Source organism: Malaclemys terrapin, chromosome 10 (assembly GCF_027887155.1).
Source record: "Malaclemys terrapin pileata isolate rMalTer1 chromosome 10, rMalTer1.hap1, whole genome shotgun sequence".
In the NCBI taxonomy this organism is placed as follows: domain Eukaryota; kingdom Metazoa; phylum Chordata; order Testudines; family Emydidae; genus Malaclemys; species Malaclemys terrapin.
This window is the reverse complement of record NC_071514.1, coordinates 16,049,151-16,069,585: the sequence shown is the minus strand read 5'-3', so window position 1 is coordinate 16,069,585 and position 20,435 is coordinate 16,049,151. Positions and strand designations below refer to the sequence as shown.

The 20,435-nt window shown below is 46.3% G+C and overlaps 1 protein-coding gene across 1 annotated transcript in view; it reads right to left on the bottom strand.

The window, feature by feature from the left end:
* Nucleotides 1-13,814: 13,814 nt before the first annotated feature.
* Nucleotides 13,815-20,435, bottom strand: part of FAH (fumarylacetoacetate hydrolase) — a 30,523-nt gene continuing 23,902 nt past the window's right edge. Inside the window, exon 14 of the mRNA XM_054041757.1 lies at nt 13,815-14,094. Within this exon, the coding sequence (XP_053897732.1) occupies nt 14,015-14,094 (80 nt within the window). The 3' untranslated portion in view covers nt 13,815-14,014. The remainder of the gene's footprint in view (nt 14,095-20,435) is intronic.

Here is a 20,435-nt window from a genome sequence, read left to right as displayed (position 1 = left end):
TCCAGCTGCATCTCACATCGGTCCGACTTTTAACATGAACATGGTAAATGGACTTTGCAAGCGCTGCAGAGCCAGGACAACGTATTTAATCTGTTTAGTGGCCTCTGATGCCCATTAAAAATGGTGGGGCTGCAAGAGGGGTGGAGGGCACCAGTGATCATGCAAGACAGCCCTAGCTTTAGTTTTAAGAGACAGATAAGTTTATGAGCAGGATTATCTGATGGGGTTGCCTGCGATAGCAGGGGACTGGAGTCAATGGCCCAGGAGGTCCCTTCCAGTCCTAGGTAACCCTCTACTTTGCCTTTGTGGAGCAGAACTGAAATAGCTCCACAGAACCCTGTATTCCTGGCTCTGAGCCGCCTCCCTCTGATACCTGCCGTCCATATGTCATCAATCAGTTGTAGCACAGCTTCCAGCAGCAGGAGCCGCTCCACCAGGCGCCCTCCAGTGGCAGCAGGCTGTTACCGCACCCTGCAATACATCAGCCACGCTACATGGATGTGACGTGACTGGCGGGGCTTAGCCCCATCGTCCCGGAAGGACTGGCTGCCCCTACAGCTTTGCGCTCGAGCTGATCACACATCGATTAAACCTCACACACCTTTTCACAGCTCTGTCCTGCTTCCTTGGAGGCGCTAGGCCCAATTCTGACATCACCTACACCAGTTTTACACTGGCATAATTTCACAAACTTGAATTCAATTCACTCCTGATTTAGCAATGCACTGAATCAAAATCAAGCTGGCTACCTATACAAAAAGCCCTATTTCAGCTGATTTCTGGAGAGTTATCTCTGCTATGGAGATTCTGGTCACATACACTTTGGAATTTAAATCAATCCTATTTTTCTGTCACTCAGTCTGGAGTGGTTCACAACTGTGAGTGCCGACCTCAGGGCAGACTGTCAAAACAGCAGGGCAAACACCCCAAACTGGTGGTATGTTCTATAATTAGATGTCACCAACCCTGTAACAAATGTGAACTCCTGGGTCACTGTAACAGTCTTACGATGGAGTTACACACAGTCCTCTTGGGCATTCCAGTCTATCTTGCCACCCAGTGAAGCTGGATTTAGTGATAGTTGGTTGCTGTATTACACCAAAGAACATAACAGGTTCAGGTTGCTTCCAGGCCCAAGAGACCAGTCACTTACCCCAGGTCAATTTGAACCGCACATTTCACCCCACAGACAATGCTGGTAGCCAATCCTATAGTAAACTAACTAAGGATTTATTAACTAGGATAAAGTAAAGAGTTATTTACAGGTTACAGCAGACAAACATATATCCACACATGAGTTATAGTCTATGGTTCCGAAAGGTGACAGAGTTGTAGCAATCTGTCAGCACTCAATGTCTTTTGGGGCTAACCCAGGTTGACCCTGGGGATCTCTGCTTCTGTTACATAGCTCCAGCCCTGTGAGAGTCCAAACAGCCAGAAAGAGAGATCCAGTTTCTCCTTGTCTGGGGTTATTATCCCTTCCACCCCAGAGTCCAAACTGATGGGATGAGGGTGACACTGCACCCCATATTCTTCATAGTGATATTATTATATATGATATGATGATAGCACACTTATGATGTATTTTATGCAAGACAGGTTATGTGAAGTGTCATTGGACAAGTTGTGATTTTCTGAATATGATTATCCTATTTGTATTCAGGTATCATTTTTGTATCTAAAGTTAGGAATATTGACTATGTAGCTGTATTTCACCTGTGCTTACTCTGGGTGACCCCACAACTAGTACAACAATGAAGAAGCCAGACAGTGCTGACAGCCCATCAGCAAAGACAACGGATCCTGGAAGAACTTAATCTTCCTGTGAACATTCCAGACAGCCTGTAAATAATGGCTGCTATGACTCTACAAGGACATGTGACCAGGCCACCTGATTCTGGACTCCATCATGGGATGTCAGTATTTTTCCACAAACCGGTCTGGGAACCAAGTTTTGAAACAAAGGGTTCCTGCCATATGCTAAAGCTATATAAGGCAGGGAGTGACATTATCTGTTGTTCTTCACTCCCCACAGAAGATGATGCCTGGAAACACCTGAGGAACAAAGACTGAACTGGGGGAAGTGCTGGACCCAGGCTAAAGGGATCTCGTGCCTGTGAATGAAAGACCTGGGGATTCCAAGCTGCAAAGCAAATGTAGCTTGTGCCTTAAGAATCTACAAGTCTGCCTGTACCATCAGTCTGGATATGAATAGCAGATTCTTACCCTATCTAGTATATTAAGCTTAGCTTGCATTTTTGTTTATTTGTTAGGTAATCTGCTTTGATCTGTTTGCTATCACTTAAAATCTGTCTTTTGTAGTTAATAAATTTATTTTATGTTTTAATCTAAACCAGTGAGTTTGGAGTGAAGTGCGTGGGAATCTTACCTCTGAGAGGCTGTTGCATATTCCTCTCCACATTGAGGGGGAAGAGAACTGGATAATAAATTCATACTGGTTGGGGTTTGGATCAGAGCAGGATGGTACCGCTCTGGAGTCCTAGGCTGGAAATCGGGGGGTTAATTTGGCTGTAGCCTCTCTATTGTTGGTTCACATGTAGTAGCTGGCAAGAGCACCTGCATGTACCTGCAATTGGGTGTGTCCCTACCTGCGTGTATGCTGGTGGAAATGTAAGACTGGGAGCGTGTCTGCAGCTTTTCACAGCAGCACAATGTGAGTGGGAGCCCAGGCTGGTGGGTCAGAGGGCTCAGTGGTACCCTAGTTCCAGTGGCACCTCAGGGGGAACCTGTCACAATGAGTTCACACATAGATCTCTCCTTCCTGGAGGGAGTTAGGAATGCAATCAGCAGGGCATCTGACCTTTGATGCTACACAGTTCCTCATCTGGCCATCTTGTATGCAGGATGAGCACTTTACCTTAATTAATGTTTCTTGCCCTGTTTGGTGAGTTACACAATTACAGAGGTTTACAGTGCAAACACTCAAACTATAACATTATATCATGGGCTATAGTGGTTAAAAGTGAGATCAACACAGGCAACATCTTACAAGCATTTCATAAAGTCTAAACCAGGGGTCGGCAACCTACGGCACGCGTGCCAAAGGCGGCATGCGAGCTGACTTTGCCTGGCCCGGGTCCCGGCCGCCGGCCCCGCTCAGCCCGCTGCCGGCTGAGTGAACGGAACCCCAGGCCAGCAGGAGACTGTGCGGGGCCGGCAGCCAGGACCCCAGACCGGTGGCAGGCGCAGCCCCTGGCTCCCCCCTCACTGCGCTCAAGTTCTGTGGCTCCCGGGAGTCTGAGCCGCTGCTGCCACTCCCCCTCCTGGAGCTCCCCCCTCCCGCTGCCCCAGCACTCTGTCAGAGGGCGGGGAATGGTTGGATGTGGCGTGGGAGTCCTGGGGGTCTGTCTGGGGGTGGGGGTGTGAATAAGGGTCGGGGCAGTCAGGGGACAGGTAGGGGGTAGGGTCCTTGGGGGGCAGTTAGGGTGAGGGGTTCTCAGGAGGGGGCAGTCAGGGGACAAGGAACAGGGAGGCTTAGGTAGGGGGTGGGGTTCTGGGGGGCAGTCAGGGGACAAGGAGCAGGGGGGGTTGGGGGTTCTGAGGGGGCAGTCAGGGGGTGGGAAGTGGGAGGGAGTGGATGGGGGGGTTCTCCCCCCCATCCTCTCTTTTGATTGTTGAAATATGATAACCCTAGGCGAGGGGGGAGCCGGGGGGCGCATGGGGGCTGGCACCCGCATGCATCCGCTGCAGCCTGCAGGAGCCCCTGGGGGGGATCGCCGGGCCGCAGCCTGGGCAGGAGGGGCGAGGGGGGGCGTGGCTGCTCCCCGCTAGCGGCGTCGCCGCCTTTGCAGTGCTGCTGCCCCCCTGCACCGCGCTGGCTCCTCCATGGCTAGGGCTTGCTGCCGCCACAAGCGGAACGCTCTGGCTCTCCGGTGCCTCCGGAAGGCGGCTTCTCCCTGCCGAGCTGCTGCAGCGGCCCAAGCCCGGCAAAGCCAGTGAGTGGACTCGGGGTGGGGGCCACCGGGGTGGGGAGGGGAGGACTCGCGGGGGCGCTGTGCACCCTTCAGGGGAGTTCAAGGGGCGGGGAGGGGGCAACCTGGTCTGGGGAGCAGCCCCTGGGCAGGCTGGCCCCTGGGGTCTATAAAGGCTCGCTGGGATTTGCCCCTCAATGAACCGATGTGCAAGGGCTGGGGGAGGAGGTGGAAGTTTCGCCTAGGGCCCAAAATATCCTTGCACCGGCCCTGCCCCAGGGGGTGCATCCACCCCAGGTTAAGAACCACTGCACTAAACTAAGATCTGCATTTTAATTTAATTTTAAATGAAGCTTCTTAAACATTTAAAAAAACTTGTTTACTTTACATACAACAATAGTTTATAGACTTATAGAGAGAGACCTAAAAACGTTAAAATGTATTACTGGCACGCGAAACCTTAAATTAGAGTGAATAAATGAAGACTCGGCACACCACTTCTGAAAGGTTGCCGACCCCTGGTCTAAACACTAAAGACATTCTTATCAATTTAACATCTAATTGCCATTTTGATAATGCTAACATTCTAGGGTTGCCAATTTTGGTTGGATGTATTCCTGGAGGTTTCATCTCATGACATAATTAATTATTCCTGGAGATTCCAGGACAATCCTGGAGGGCAGGCAACCCTATAACACACAGCTAAGCAAGACTGGTTTCCAGCTACACATTTGTGAGTGTTTGGTGAGGGCCTTGGTACGAGCTGGCACCTGGTCTGCCAGCATCACATGAACGTCTCTGATCTCGCTAGCTCCATTTTGAAGCCATGCTCCCAACTACTTCTCTCTGCTCCCTCTAGATTTTGCTCCTCTGCTCTGTTACAGCTCCTGACACCATCAGCTGAGCACCACCAGCAGCCGTGAATGTGTTTCTCCTATAAACAGCATGGCCAGGTCCTCAAAGGGATTTAGGAGCCCAGCTCCCACTGAAATCAGGATCTGATCTCACATAATATACTAGAGGACTAGCTCATATTGTTTGTTCTTGGCAAGGCATTTTACTTATACAGCAAATCAATTAATATGAAGTGCATGACAGAGGCAGAAATAGAAGGAAGAGGACTGCATTTCCATTCCCAAAATGTGCTGACAACTGAAAATCGAGAATCTGGTTGACTGGGGACAGTTGGAATGGAACAAGTCATGACAGCGTACTTCATCATCATCTCCTTTCTAAGGAAGCCATGTGATCTTAGGCAACATCAGAATGGCAAAATGCAGCTCTATTTTAATCAATAAACATCAGCTTGTGCCTGGGTATATCCAGAGAGCTTATTCATCAATTAATTGCATGGTGCTACTTGGATATGTACAGAGGCGTTTGAGAAAGCATGTTCACACACACATTCCTAAACTAACATCAGTTGTTATGTAAGATTTAAGCTAAAATAATGGGGGAGGAGAACCGTCTCTTCAGTAGATTACCAGAGCAGTCCATTTCCCCAAGCTGTCAGTCTGGTTTTGGGCCTTCAAGGAAGGCTAGGGACCAGATAGGCAGGGAGTAGCACTAAGGTATTGTGGGTTATTGGGATTTGAAGAACTCCAGTTTTTGTTAAAGGGGGAAGTTAAATTTATTGGCTATGAGATAGACAAAAAATGAACCAGGCAGGAAACTTAAAATGTGGAGAGGCTCATTTCTTTCACCTAAGTAACTCTTCCTAGAGTGGTACCTTCATAGTTCTTTGTTTCTGATGTAATTACATCTCAGCATTAAAAGTAGACAGGAAACCAAAACTGTGTTGAACTCAGACTAAAATGAGTGATGTGCCTCGAAAAGAGGAGCAGCTGAGTGGTATGCATGGATTATATCCAATCTGTCATTTAAAGTAATGGTAGGGCAGCCCAGAGCCCAGCACGAGCACTCTTAAGTTAACTTTAAACCATTATGTATTTCTTGGTGAAACTACAAAATATATTCTCCCTTCCCACCAAGCAGCAATGCAGCTAACATCCTAAACAGAACAATTAGGCTAAAGTAACATATATACTTCTGGCTTGGAATTGAAAGCCAGGGTCAATGTAAATTTCTCCTGAAGTTCCATTTAATGAGGTCCCTAATTCTGCTCTGAACAATTATTGAAAACCATTTTATGACCAGACATTGCGGGCTCGGCTAATTAAGGAGTTATGAGCTACGTGCATACGTTTTATGGAGGTGTTCGCAGGGTGAGCCCTGGAAAGAGAGACCATGGCCATATATAAGCAAACAAAGAAAGCAAATCTAACTTATTTCTCCAGAGTTCAGCAATGATTTACGTGCTTCTGTGCTCATGGATTCAGCAGAAATCCATATTTAACCTCTCAGACCTTTAATTGTATGAACTGACAATCTGCACATCAGAGTTCTGTCATGATCTTGACAACCACGAGCATTCATGGCCTGGAAGCATAGACCTCATCAAGTTCTAAAAGCCTGACTGTGAAGCATAAAGCAGCTCAGGGTAGGAATTAAAACTGAGGATTTACCTTCCTGATGCATGTTTCCTTTACATCTTTTCCTCACTGGTCCACAAAGCATTTTCTCTCTCTCTTGTCCCTCGCCTCTTACACCTAATAAATAAGAACACCCAGGTATTTTGCCAGAGAATAAGGACACATTTCTGGGCTTTTGGGGATCCAGGAAAAGATAAAGGATTCCCAGGGAGCATTTCCTCCCCTGGGAGTTATAATTCCTTTCTGTGCTCAATAGTTTGCAAGCCCACAAGAGTGGAGCTGCTGGAGAGAAGAGGATGTGGGAGCTCCATTTTGATTTTATTTTTATTATTGTGTCTGTTTTCTCCTGTAAGCTGGGGATCTGAGCAAAGCCTGGAGAAATAGACTTCTGTTGGGTTAGGCTAAGGAACCCATGAGATTAGAAGACTGCTTTGGTGAGCCCCCTTTAATGTTTAAGGAATCTAATTCCAGGGAAAGCTTTTGCAGGTAAAGGGAAATCCTTTGGTAGGGAGGGTCAAACCATTGAGCCACTGGAGTGGGGGATAGAACTTTGGAAATCAAACCTTCTAATCATTGTTTGTATAAGTTTACACACTGGTGCATGAGCTGAAGCTCTCTTTTGCCCCGCGGATCTCCATTATATTTGACAGATGCCCTGGGTACCGCTCTTTTGTAACTTTGTCTTGTGGCTTAAACAATCTCCTGCTGTTTTTACAGCCCAAACACTGTAGCTTTGGGCACCTTTTCTATTGTTGCTATTGGCTTTATGACAGTGGCTCTCAACCTTTCCAGAGGACTGTGCCCCTTTCAGGAGGCTGATTTGTCTTGTGTACCCCCAAGTTTCACCTCACTTAAAATCTACTTGCTTACAAAACCAGACATAAAACTACAGAAGTGTCACAGCCACACTATTACTGGAAAATGGCTTAATTTCTCATTTTTACCATATAATTATAAAATAAATAAATTAGAATATAAACACTGTACTTACATTTCAGTGTATAGTATATGGAGCAGTAGAAACAAGTTATTGTCTGTATGCAATTTTAGTTTGTACTGACTTCGCTAGTGCTTTTTAGGTAGCCTGTTGTAAAACTAGGCAACTATCTACACGACCTCTGCGTACCCCCAGTTCAGAACCACTGCTTTATGACAGTGTTTCCCAAACTTGGGACACCGCTTGTGCAGGGAAAGCCCCTGGCGGGCCGGGCCGGTTTGTTTACCTGCCGCGTCCGCAGCTCCAGCCGATCGCGGTTCCCACTGGCCGCGGTTCATTGCTCCAGGCCAATGGGAGTTGCTGGAAGTGGCGCAGGCTGAGGGACGTACTGGCTGCCGCTTCCAGCAGCTCCCATTGGCCTGGAGCAGCAAACCGCGGCCAGTGAGAGCCATGATCGGCCGGACCTGCGGACACGGCCGGTAAACAAAGTGGCCCGGCCCGCCAGGGGCTTTCCCTGCACAAGCGGCATCCCAAGTTTGGGAAACACTGCTTTATGAGATGAGTAAAGCAAAACTGGACATAGGCAAGACCAGCAAGTGCCATCGATGTATACCATGGCATTCTAACCCTTTTGTGTTATGCAGTATTCCTTTCATTTAAAAATGTCTCTAGTGATTTTTAAACTATTTGTATTTAGTTGCACTAGTAGCACCTGTAAACCCCAACCAAAATCAGGGCTCCACTGTGCTAGGACTTGCACGCATGCATAGTAAGAGATTTACCATCTATACAGACAAGACAGACAAAGGGTGGGAGGAGCAGCAGAATGGTGAAGTAAATTGTCCAAGGTGACAGAGCAGGTCACTGGGCAGCCCAGGATTCCTTAGTCTCTTTCCCACTGGACCAGGCTCTCCTAGCAATAATACGAACCTGTGGGCATGCAATGAAACAGCTCTTGACAGAAACAAACCCTCTCTCTCTTAGTAATACTCAACAGCATCTTGTTTTTTGCCCTCCACTGTGTATTGAGAAGATGATGTCACTGAGCTGTCAGAGATGCCAACTACTTTCTCCTGCCTGTGTTTGAAATCTGCACTCTATGGGCCAGATTCTGATCTTATTTACATGGATGTTACTCCATTTTTACACTTGTGAAGAGGAGATCAGAATCTGGCCCCATGTGGCCAATGGAGCCTTGCTCAGATGGCACTGGATGCAAGCCTGAATAGTGGATGCATTTTTAAAAATGTTCTTCTATATAGTGGGTGAAATCCTGTCCCCAGTGAAATCAGTGGGAGTTTTGTCTTTGACATCAATGGGACAAGGATTTCACCCTGTACATCTGAAGCCATCCTCCTCCCTCCAGTGGAGAAGTCATACATGACAGTACTGCTGATTTTCCATAAGGGCTATGCTAGGAGCAGGACACTGGCATGTTGACCTGGATCCTACATATGTTCCATTCACAGAACATCTCAAACTTCAGGGAGCGTTCAGGTCTTGAGGGCTTATACCAACAGAATGGAGCAGTTTAAAACATTAAAACACCAGCCTCCATGCACTGACTGTCACTTAACCTTTCCCACTGCTCTCTCTCTCACTATTTAAACAGAAAGCGCACTTTCCATTTGTCATGCTGGGGACAACTGCACAGATGAGATTTCTCTTTTAAAAAGAAGTTCAGCTCCTGGGAATGGTGGCTGCCTTTAGTTCGTCAAGAAATAAGAACACAACACAAAAGATTTATAGGTTTCCAATAAACACATCTGCCTTCTGAGACCACTGCAGCTATGCTACTACCCGAATGAAAAAAGTAATTAGTATGTGTACATCAAGATCAGAGCCCATTAATAACAACGTGCCATGCTGGTTGGCCGTCAGCAGCTGTTGTCAATACAGATTTTACCCTGCCTTTTCAGAAAAGACCTTTTCTTCAGCTGTGACAATGCGGTTCTGGCGGAACCCAACTGAGAGTGCCAACTCAGGACAAATTGCTTAAACAGGGCAGTTGCAGCCCAAGGCTGGGGTGTTTTCCACCTCTAAGGCAAACCAAACCAGCCAGACTAAGGGAACTTCGGTCTCACCCCACTGGCTAACCGCAAGTCTCTCAAGCAATCTCCTTAGACACTCCAGTTTCCCAGTATAACCACCAGTGCCACTCGTACGGGGACAAATGGTTATGAAAACCAGTACCCAAGTAACAGAAAAAGGTTCTCCTGATCCCAAAGGACCAAGCCCCAGACCCAGGTCAATATATAAATCAGATCTTTCCCACAAATCACGCTGTTGCCAATCCTTTAGAATCTAAAATCTAAAGGTTTATTTATAAAAGGAAAAAGATAGAGATGAGAGTTAGAATTGGTTAAATGGAATCAATTACATACAGTAATGGCACAGTTCTTGGTTCAGGCTTGCAGCAGCGATGGAATAAATTGCAGGTTCAAATCAAGTCTCTGGAATACATCCCCCGCTGGGATGGGTCCTCAGTCCTCTGTTCAAAGCTTCAGCTTGTGGCAAAGTTTCTCCAGAGGTATGAAGCAGGATTGAAGACCAGATGGAGATGAGGCATCAGCCTTATATAGTCTTTTCCAGGTGTAAGAACACCTCTTTGTTCTTACTGTGGAAAATTACAGCAAAATGGAGTCTGGAGTCACATGGGCCAGTCCCTGCATACTTTGCTGAGTTACAAGGCGTATCTGCCTTCTCTCAATGGGTCCATTGTATAGCCGATGGTCCTTAATGGGCCATCAAGCAGGCTAGGCAGAGCTAATCTCAGCTTGTCTGGGATGTCACCCAGAAGCATAGCATAAGTTTGCCATACAGACAGTATAGAGCCAATATTCATAACTTCGACCACAAAACTGATACACACACATAGACAGCATAATCATAACCAGTAAACCATAGCCTTGTCCTAGACACCCCATTTGACCCCCTTTATACAAGATTTGGGTGCCACTACAGGACCTTGATTGCAACAATGATCTATACGGTCCCAGTTTATGTCAATAACATCACATCAGCATACAAGAAACTCCTCCTTTTTGTCTCCAGTGAGACCATAGCATCATGTGTCCATACAACAGCAATGCTCTTAGGCCAATGAAACACTCCCCACCTCTTAAGCAATGTTTAACATTATAGGGTGAAATGCTGGCTCCATTGACTTAGCGGGGACAGGATTTCAGCCATACTTGATAAAGAACTAATTGCAAGGGACTGCAGAAGAGATGGATGCTAGCACTAGAATAGAGAGGAAGTCGTGTGTTGAGGCACGGGACCAGAGCTCAGGAGATCTGTGTGCTATTCCCCACTCTGCACCAACTCCCTGCGTGACCTTGAGCCAGTCATTCACTCTCTGTTCCTCAGTTCTGTATATGTAACAGCCCAGAGGAGTTGGGAGGATAATTCTGTAATGACTGCAAGGCACTCAGCTGTCCAATGGGGTACACATAAGTACTAGCGGGAGAGGTTAACCAAGAATATCTGAATTGGTAATACTGGACCCTGTGTTTGTTGATGGTGATTATCAAGGAGAGCAGGTTGCTAGGTGTCCCTAAGGAAGCACCGTGAGCAATTTCCTCTGTTCAGGCACTGAGCTTCCAGGAGCGCACCATGGGCATAGGAGGTTGGGAGTGGAGTTGGACTAGGTGTCACCTCTTCAGAGCAGCTCCTCAGCCCCCCCGCTGCAAAGTTCCTTGGTGCCTCACTGAGTTATTCAGACTGGGCACTGGGGAGAAGATTCGCCTCTCAGTGGGGTGTGGCGACAACCACAGCCCAAACAAAAGAAAACAGGAGGTCGCGCTTGTGGTGCAGGTACGTCCTGTCAGTATTTCCAGCATCAAACTCAGATTTCAGTCTGAACCTGGGTATCTCACAGGAGCACTCCGCACCGTACAGGATGGAGCCCTTCATCAGCTTCTCACCATTGCAGCTGCTGGGGTAAGATGAGCCATTGTTCGGAGAACCCTGGAGAGCAGGATAACAGGGACAACATTCCTAAGCACAATGTAGATGAGATGGTGGGTGTTTTCTGGATGTACTTTGCGGTCTTAAAGCACAAAGGACAATTGAGAAAGTGAACAGGGAAGTGTTATCAACCCCTTCACATAACACAAGAACCAGGGGTCAACTCAATGAAATTAATAGGCAGCAGGTTTAAAACAAACAAAAGGGAGTACTTCACCCAACACATGGTCAACCTGTGGAACTTGTTGCCAGGGGATGTTGTGAAGGCCCAAAAATATAACTTTTTAAAAAAAGAGTTAGATACGGTCATACAGAATAAGCCCACCAACAGCTATTAGCCAAGATGGCCAGGGATGCAACGACATGCTCTGGGTGTCCTTAAATCTGACTACCAGACGCTGGGACTGGATGACAGGGGATGGATCACTCAAAATCGTCCAGTTCTGTTAATTCCCTCTGACGCATCTGGCACTGGCCACTGGTGGAAGATAGGATGTGGGCTAGATGGACCATTGGTCTGACCCAGTATGGTTGTTCTTAGGTTCACTGTTGGTATTACCCCTACACTCGAGAAAACTGGAGCACAGTCCTGAGCACAGGCTGAGCTGCTAGGAGACACTCGTGGTAAAAGGGAACCTTTCTTGAGTAACACAGCATGAGACTAAAACTGAGACCTTCCCCTCTTGTGGGCATTAATGGGTCTGTGGGCTTTTCCACAGGAATTGAGGCATTAACTTTTGATGTCCTGACAATTGTCTAAGACCCTCCAACTTCCAGCAGAGCGTGATCTGCACCCCTGGATCCCTGCTGTGGATGGACTCTGCTGTACCTGGAGATTGCTCTTTGCATGTCATTCTCTCCTTCTTCTTTACCCTTTGGAAGCCCTCTACAAGGCTGGAGAGGAAATAGGAGCAGGAGGTCTCGGACAAACTTCACTTCCTCAAATCTGCAGCAACACAGTGTATGTTACTACAGAGTCTACAGTCAGTTAGTTAGCTCTGGCTTTACCTGATCTATCAGCTCATGTCCCGCAGAGAGGACAGGGACACAAGTGTCACATGCAAATGTTGTCACCTCACTGTTGACCTTTCCCAGATCTAGAATATATCTATAGTGTACTTTCAGGGCACCCAGCTATAAACCTCCTCTACTGAAAACAGACCATTTATTACAGATCTGTTCTCCCCCTCAACCAGTTTCTTACCCAGGACAAACCTCTCAGCCCAATCACGCCTTAGATTCCTGAAGAGCCTCATGCCAGGGACTTGAACGAAGGGGGTTTGAAAAGTTATATCTACTTCTGACTCCCATAAAGAATTCCAGCAGCCTAGAGAGGCATATTTTTCTAGTACAGAAGCTGGGCTGGTTCATTGCCATATTATATCAGACTTCAGTTAGGGATTTTAAATCTAGTTTAATTGGTTTTCAGCTAATTTACCTGCTACTGAAGCAAAGCTTATTGGTCTGTAATTCCTAGAATCAATCTTAGCAATTAAAAAAATAATCAGTATGACACTGGCTGAGCTCTAGGTCTTTGCTAGAACGGCTGATTTAAATGGTAAATCAGGTGGGTCTGATTCTGTGCTGAGCTTCTGGGATGTGCAGCCCGAGGTAGTAGGGCAAAGATCGATTTTATGTCTGGATTTTGGGAGCAGCCCCCAACATAAATTAGAGCAGCGCTGCAGGCAGTTTTCATTTATGGCAGCCTCAGGAAGGCTGCTTGTGAACTGCTCTGCAGCCCAGTGTCCATGGCAGTATGGACATGTACCCTACTGCTCCCAGCTCACCTCCTACACCAGGGCTAGTAAAGGGTACTCTGCACTCCTGCACCAGAGGGATTCTCTCCTGGGGCACTTGTACAGCCCTTATTCAGTGCCAGAGCAGTGTATAAGGCATGGAGGTGGGGAGAATCTCTCCCTGTATTTCTACCAGCAGTTTATCCACTTAATTCTTAAATTCTTTCAGAGTTCCTGGGTTAACCATCCCATCCCAGTGACTCTTTGGCATTCAAGCTATCAATCTAGGCAACACCTCGGTCCCTAGTACTGTCTCCCCTGTATTGCCTGCAAAAGAGTAACTCTGGGGCAGGTATCTCCCAATTATTCTCTGTGGTGAAGACTGATGCAAAGATTCCCTTATTCTCCTTGCTTGCTGGAGTGCTTTTAAGTGTCTCAACAATGAGTCCCCCACTTCCCAAAGAAGAAGAACCCTCTACAAGAACCCTCCCCCGCCCCATTCATGGTTCAAAATGTTCAGGCTACATTTTCTTTGCTAATGTAATCCATCTACTCCTGTCTTGTACCATGCAAAGCCCCTCCTCTGACTCATTGGTGTTTACATGCGTCAAGGTACTTGGAGAAAATCAGGTTGCCCCAGCTCAGAATGCCCACTACTAATGGACTGCGCATAAGGACTCTACGTACATCTATGGGGGCTTAACCAGGACAGTATTACAGTCGTAAGAAGACTAGGACGACACCGAAGGCAACTCCATCATTAAGATATTTATTGATAACAGTTAAAATACTCGGGAAATTCCAACCATTTCTATCAAAAATACTGATCTGAAAACTGAATGCGTGCATGCACACACACGGATTTTAATTTCATTACATCAGAGAACAGTTACATCAGGAACGTGGCGAGGCTTCTTCCCTTCCTGGAAAGTCACCTCGTGCAGGTAATCATGGAGCAGAGATGGCTGGAAGCACTTTTCCTGAACATTGGCCAAACCCCACGCGGTACCCATTTCCCTGGCAGTGACCTGGAATGGGGAGAGGAAGAGAGTCACCAGAGGGGCACCTAGCGGATTTTTACAAGTAGTAAAAAATAAAATGAAATAAAAATAGTACAAGGTGCAGTACCAACATGAAAGGGAATGAAATGAATGTAAATACACTGATGTAGGCCTAGCTTCTTAGCTGTGCTCAGTCGGGGTGATCCACACCCCATTGACCCAAAGTTTCCCATTGACATTGAGGGGCTTTTGATCAGGCCAATACACACTGGATACCACTGTGGGGAGGGGGCTGTAAGGCAATATTTGTGGGTCCTGGTTCTATGCCGGCCTGGTCTTGGCATAGCTTAGAGCAGCCTTAGGAGAATCCTCAGCTTTCCAGACCATCAATGGGGCAGCTACAATTAAAAAACCAAAACTAATAGATCCATTAAACTGTATTGGCACAGCTCCATTGACACCAGCTGAAGATCTGGCCCAAGATGTCCGGCTATGCTCAATTATATAAACAGATAATAAAAGTCTATGACTACTGCCAATGTTACCAGTCATTATTACATCTGTAACTACAGAACGATTTGACCCCTCAATATTCATGCAAGCTGTGAGAGTTGACATTCTGACCTTGACATTCTTGCATCTGACAAAGTGGGTATTCACCCACGAAAGCTTATGCTCCAATACATCTGTTAGTCTATAAGGTGCCACAGGACTCTGTTGCTTTTTACAGATCCAGACTAACACGGCTACCCCTCTGATTCTGACCTACTATCCTACTTTTTTTTTTTTTTTTTTAATTCCACAATCCTGAGGTATGTGGGTGCTGCAAGTCCCCCCCTCAGTACTGGTTCATTCTGTCACATACTGTATGTATTCAGAAAGAGCAATCCATTAGTTCAGCTTGCAGAGAGCAGGAAAGGAAACTCAGCTGAAGGCATTTCATCCCGTATGCTTCAGGCATATCTGAAAACGTTATTCTGAGATGAAGCAACAGACAGAATTACTGTAGACCTCAGCTGATGATGTTTAGTGAAGGGAAAGACAACAGTGATATAACATGTCCTGTGAACAGTTTATTTTAAGGAGCAATTTCATTGTCAAAAGATGGATTCTCCAAAAAATGATGAAAGATACATTCTTCCCTGCATGTAATTAATGGTACAGTAGTTCCAGTGATTCATCTGTCCCTGAATTTCTATCAACAGAGAAAGAGTTAATATTATACAGATAATTTGTATCTTCTTACTGAGGGCTTGTCTTTACTGCAGTGTTAGCTCAAGGTATAACTCAATGTTACCCCTAACCTGACTCCGGTCTACACACAAATTGGTGTGTCTAGCCTAGGTAAAGTGATACTTTAAAATGAGAACTAGCTGGTCCATTGGGGTGATGGGGAGTAGATTGAAGCTTGAGTGCTGCTGACATTTAAGCTAGCAATGCAGTGGGAATGCAGCTACCGGCTACAACTCACCAGCTGCTACACCTATCAACCAGCCTGTGTAGTTCAAATGTTGTTTAGTCATGTGGCCACTCTCCCTTGAGCTAGGCTCACAGAACTCGCAGCCCAGAGGGACAATGGGAAAAGCCACCTTTGTGCTCTCCCAATCTTCACAGAATCATAGGACTGGAAGGGACCGAGAGGGGTCATCTAGTCCAGTCCCCTGTACTTGTGGCAGGACTAGATATTATCTAAACCATGCCTGACAGATGTTTGTCCAACCTGCTCTTAAAAATCCCCAATGATGGAGATTTCACAACTTCCCTAGGCAATTTATTCCAGTGCTTAACCACCCTGACAGGAAGTTTTTCTTAATGTCCAACCTAAACCTCCCTTGCTGCAATTTAAGCCCATTGTTTCTTGTCCTATCCTCAGAGGTTAAGAAGAAGAATTCTTCTCCCTCCTCCTTATAACAACCTTTTATGTACTTGAAAACTTATGTCCCCTCTCAGTCTTCTCTTTTCCAGACTAAACAAACCCAATTTTTTCAATCTTTCCTCATAGGTCATGTTTTCTAGACCTTTAATCATTTTTCCCGCTATTCTCTGGACTCTCTCCAATTTGTCCACATACTTCCTGAAATGTGGTGTCCAAACTGGACACAACACTCTGGTTGAGGCCTAATCAGCACAGAGTAGAACGGAAGAATTATTTCTTGTGTCTTGCTTACAACACTCTTCTTAAGATGTCCCAGAAGGATGTTCGCTTTTTTTTTTTGGCAACAGTGTTACACTGTTGATTCGTTTAGCTTGTGGTCCACTATGACCCCCAGATCCCTTTCTGCAGTACTCCTTCCTACGCAGTCATTTCCCATTTTGTATGTGCACAACTGATTGTTCCTTCTTAAGTGGAGTACTTTGCATTTGTCCTTATTGAATGTCATCTTATTTACTTCAGATCATTTCTCCAGTTTGTGCATCTTGGGCTGCTCTGGGGACTGGAGAGGCCCCTTGCAGGTCTGTCTGTTTCTGTAGCTTCCCTGGGCTATCCTAGAGGCTGCAGCCCCTTCTGCTCCAGTCATTCCCCTACATCATCCGAGGGCAGCCTTCTGGCTGTCAGCCATAGTGCCTGCATCAGGGAAATCCTCCCCCAGCTGAATATGGGGTATTTAGGGCCCCTTTATTGTGCTCTGGCCCTTTTACGCAGCATAAACAGGCTGAACCAAGGAGTGAGGCTCACATTCATGATGTCTGAAAAAAAGGCTTTGCAGCATACCACTGCAGTGATTCATAGCAACATTGTCCCTACTTCCTAATTATATATGTAGTGGAGACTGTCCTCTTAGTTGATTGCTTCCAAAGTATAGTGGGTTATTGCTGTTTTTTACAAGGCACTGAAATCATTCAGTTGGCGACATGGAAAGTGACTATTCACTTAAGCAGATTCAGTACCTGCACTCCCTTTCCTGACATTAGAGGCTTCAATAGGACCTTAAAGGAGATTTTTCAGCTCTTGACTTGACTAAGGAGTGCTTTTCAGAGAAACAACTCCTAAAGAAATAGAATGTCTCATTCGCTCTTCAGTCCACTCACACTCAGGGGTTGTCTCTGAATCATATCACAGAATGACTGCATCTATGCTCTGTTCATTCCAGAGAGTCTTTGTAATGCTGATAACAAAGCAGTGGAGTTTTCCTTGAGAGAGCAGATTTCACTTTTTACGAGAACTCAGGTTGTGCGGTAACAAAGAGGTCTCTTTCCAAGGACCAAATGTTGAAAAACTTAGTGCAGAGAAGTGATCAGGTCTGAAACTCAAGTAGCCAAGGGCTAAAGAGAGGAATAGATACTAAAAGGGAGAAAGCCATCTTTGACTAGCTAAGATTGGAGGGACACTTGGATATAATATTTAATGAGAACAGGATCACACCGACCACCTACATGCCAAAAAACCTCCAAGAAACCCTGACTTTGGAAAAGAAAATGCACACTCTGAACTTTATAACTGGCCAAATTCCTGCTCAGGAATAACTGACTTATTGCAACGACTGTCAGTGAGGTTAAATGAGTTGGCCTCTACAGAATATTGAACACATTTATTCAGAAGGGCCTGCTAAGCACTAACAATTAACACTTTTACTCTTGGGGTTGGAAACCAATTCAGATTTCACGCAGCAGGCGAATATACACAAGGAAACCTTAACGAGGATAGGAAAACGCAATGTTCCATTTGCTGAACCTCATGACTCTACGTGCTCTATGCCCCCAAAATATTTGCTCTTTTCTAGTCTCACCAGTATCTCACAGCTACAAGTGCACACATATACCTAGTTATCTGCAGGGCCAGCTGGTCCAGCCTGCCCCTTCTCTGGAGATGAACTCCAGCCCTGTCCCCATCCTACAGGCACACTAGGGTGGAGGAGGGAAAGTTCTCATAGTATTGATACCCTCACCCTTGTCCTAAGAAGATGATCTTTGCAGTGCCCCTTCTCCCACCAAACCCAGCAGACTGGGTGTGTATGTAGTCCCTGAGCCCTTTTCCCTCTCAGCTGGGTCTGTGTGTGTGTGTGTGTGTGTGTGTGTGTGTGTGTGTGGTGGTGGTGGTGGTGGGGGGGGTGTCAGTAAAAAGCTCCTGGCACCCTCATCCTCAACCCCCAAAGGTAAAGCAACTTAGAGTGAGCTGGTCTTCTCCCTTCTCTCTCTCTCTCTGGGCTCCCCACTAGCCCCTCTGACCAGGAGCTAACTTCTCAGGAGGTGTAAATATGAATGACATTCAAATACCAGCCTGTTGGCTCATCACTAGTAAACACTACTTAAGTCAGTCACAGCGCTTTGAGGAGTCAACCAAGTTTCCATTAATCTTTGTTAGGCTTCATTGCTGGTGATTTTTAGCACAATGTGCTCTCCTTGCGGTCCAATATAATTCAAAGCAGTAACAAGGTGCAGCACATTTAACGGAGCAGGCTCTGTGCACCAGTCAGCCAATACCATGGGCCCCAAGGAAAGAGTCAAGGAACTACCGCTACATTTCAAAATGTGCCACAGTGCAGTTTAGCGAAAAATCTCGTAATATTTCTTAGGAACAATACATTGCTCTTGGTTTATTTATGTTAGGTTTCTCTGAAATAGCTCAAGGAGGAGGGGGGAGGGGTTAATTCAAGTGGAAATTTGAAACAAAGGAGGCTATAAATCACTGGCTGGACACTTGGCAAGACACTCCTTAGTCCTGCCTTGGGACAGGCTGTAATAGGCCTACACTCTAACCTGTGCCGTAAAGGCTTTGGTTCAACTTACCATAAGTCACTAAATATGAGCGTATCCCAAACAAGCTCAGGAGTCAGTCCTTTTACATACATCATCAGCTGGGCTTTAAAAAATTTTTTATCCATAGTAGCTGTGGAACATTGTTTATTTCAAAATCGCAGAGTGTTATCATCACTAACTTGGCTAAATGCACATGCAATGTGCTGCATTGTATTAGTGTTATGTTATATTATTTTAAACATCCTGCTGATAAACAATGTTCAAGATTTAAAACAGCCGTCTAAAAGGTAAGTTCTTATTAAGCACCAAAGAGATCACGGGCCAAGGGAAGCGGCGCGGGCCAAGGGATGTGCTGGCTGCCCTTCCTGCAGCCCCCATTGGCCTGGGAGGGCAAACCACGGCCAGTGGGAGCTGCAATCGGCCAAACCTGCGGACACGTCAGGTAAACAAATCGGCCCGGCCCGCCAGGGGCTTACCCTGACGGGCCGTGCGCCAAAGGTTGCCAATACCTGGGCTAGAGTATGTCACACACATTCAGGACGCTGGGGCTCTGTTCACAGCTTAGCTCCGGATGTATTGTGTGACCTTCCACAAGGCATCAAAACCCCTGTGAGGTTTAGTTTTTAACCTAAAGCTCTCAGAGCATCAGTTAGTGCTACAATTGAGTGCCCAAAAGGCTTCTATCAAAATTGGTGGAAACTACATTGGTTGGGAAATAATTTCATTTCCTGCCAAAAATGTTGAACAATGTTTCCATTGAATATTTTCCTAACTTGGGGGAGGAGGCAGGGGTGGAGTGGTATTTTATTTTTTTTTAAATGAAAACTTGACAAAACCAGATCTTTTTCCGTAAAAAAAACACGTTTTGTAGCCCAAAACCCGCCCAAAAAAAAAACACTGATAGCAAATTTTTGACCAGCTCCATTTGCAATGATCTATTAACACATTTCATTAAAATCCAATAGTTCTATACCAGCTTTCATCCAAGGATCTCAAAGCAGTTTACAAACAGCAATACAGACAGCCTTGGCATCCTGTGAGGAAGACATTACCCCTCCAGACCCATCCAGCCTGTGCTTTTTATTCCTTTAGGGAACTTGAGCACCAAGCGGAGATTCTCAGTATCTGAAAATCAGGCTACTAACTCCGGTGCCTAGAGTGTGGATTGAGCGTCCAAGCACTGAAATGTGAACTTTTCTGATCTAGCTGACCTGTCCTAGGTGGCAGAATCTGTGTCAATAAAGAATAATCTCATTAAGTGGTAGCTGTTTCACATCAGAAAATGCACAGTGCATATCGAGATGGAAGATACGGGGAAATGCTCCCCTTTGTTCCACATTCTGCTTAGAAGCAGACAGTGCCTTGAGTGATGTATTGCTAGCTCAGCTCTGGCCTGCAGAAAGAGGAGACAAGTGCAGGGTTACCATATTTCAGGTTCCCCAGAAGAGGTGTGTGTGTGGGGGGAGGGAAGAAGGGGTGCTGAAACGGGAGTACAGTTAGGGGTGCTGGAGGTGGTACCTGCAGCAGGGGTACTCACTGGAGGTGGGGGCCAGTGTCACTCCCTGCCATGGTGGCAGGGCGGCTGGCGCAAGAGCAGGACACAGCGACAGCCATCAGTCCGGGCCTCCCGCTCCCCTACCCAGGGCTGGGAGTAAGGCAGATGTGGCTGC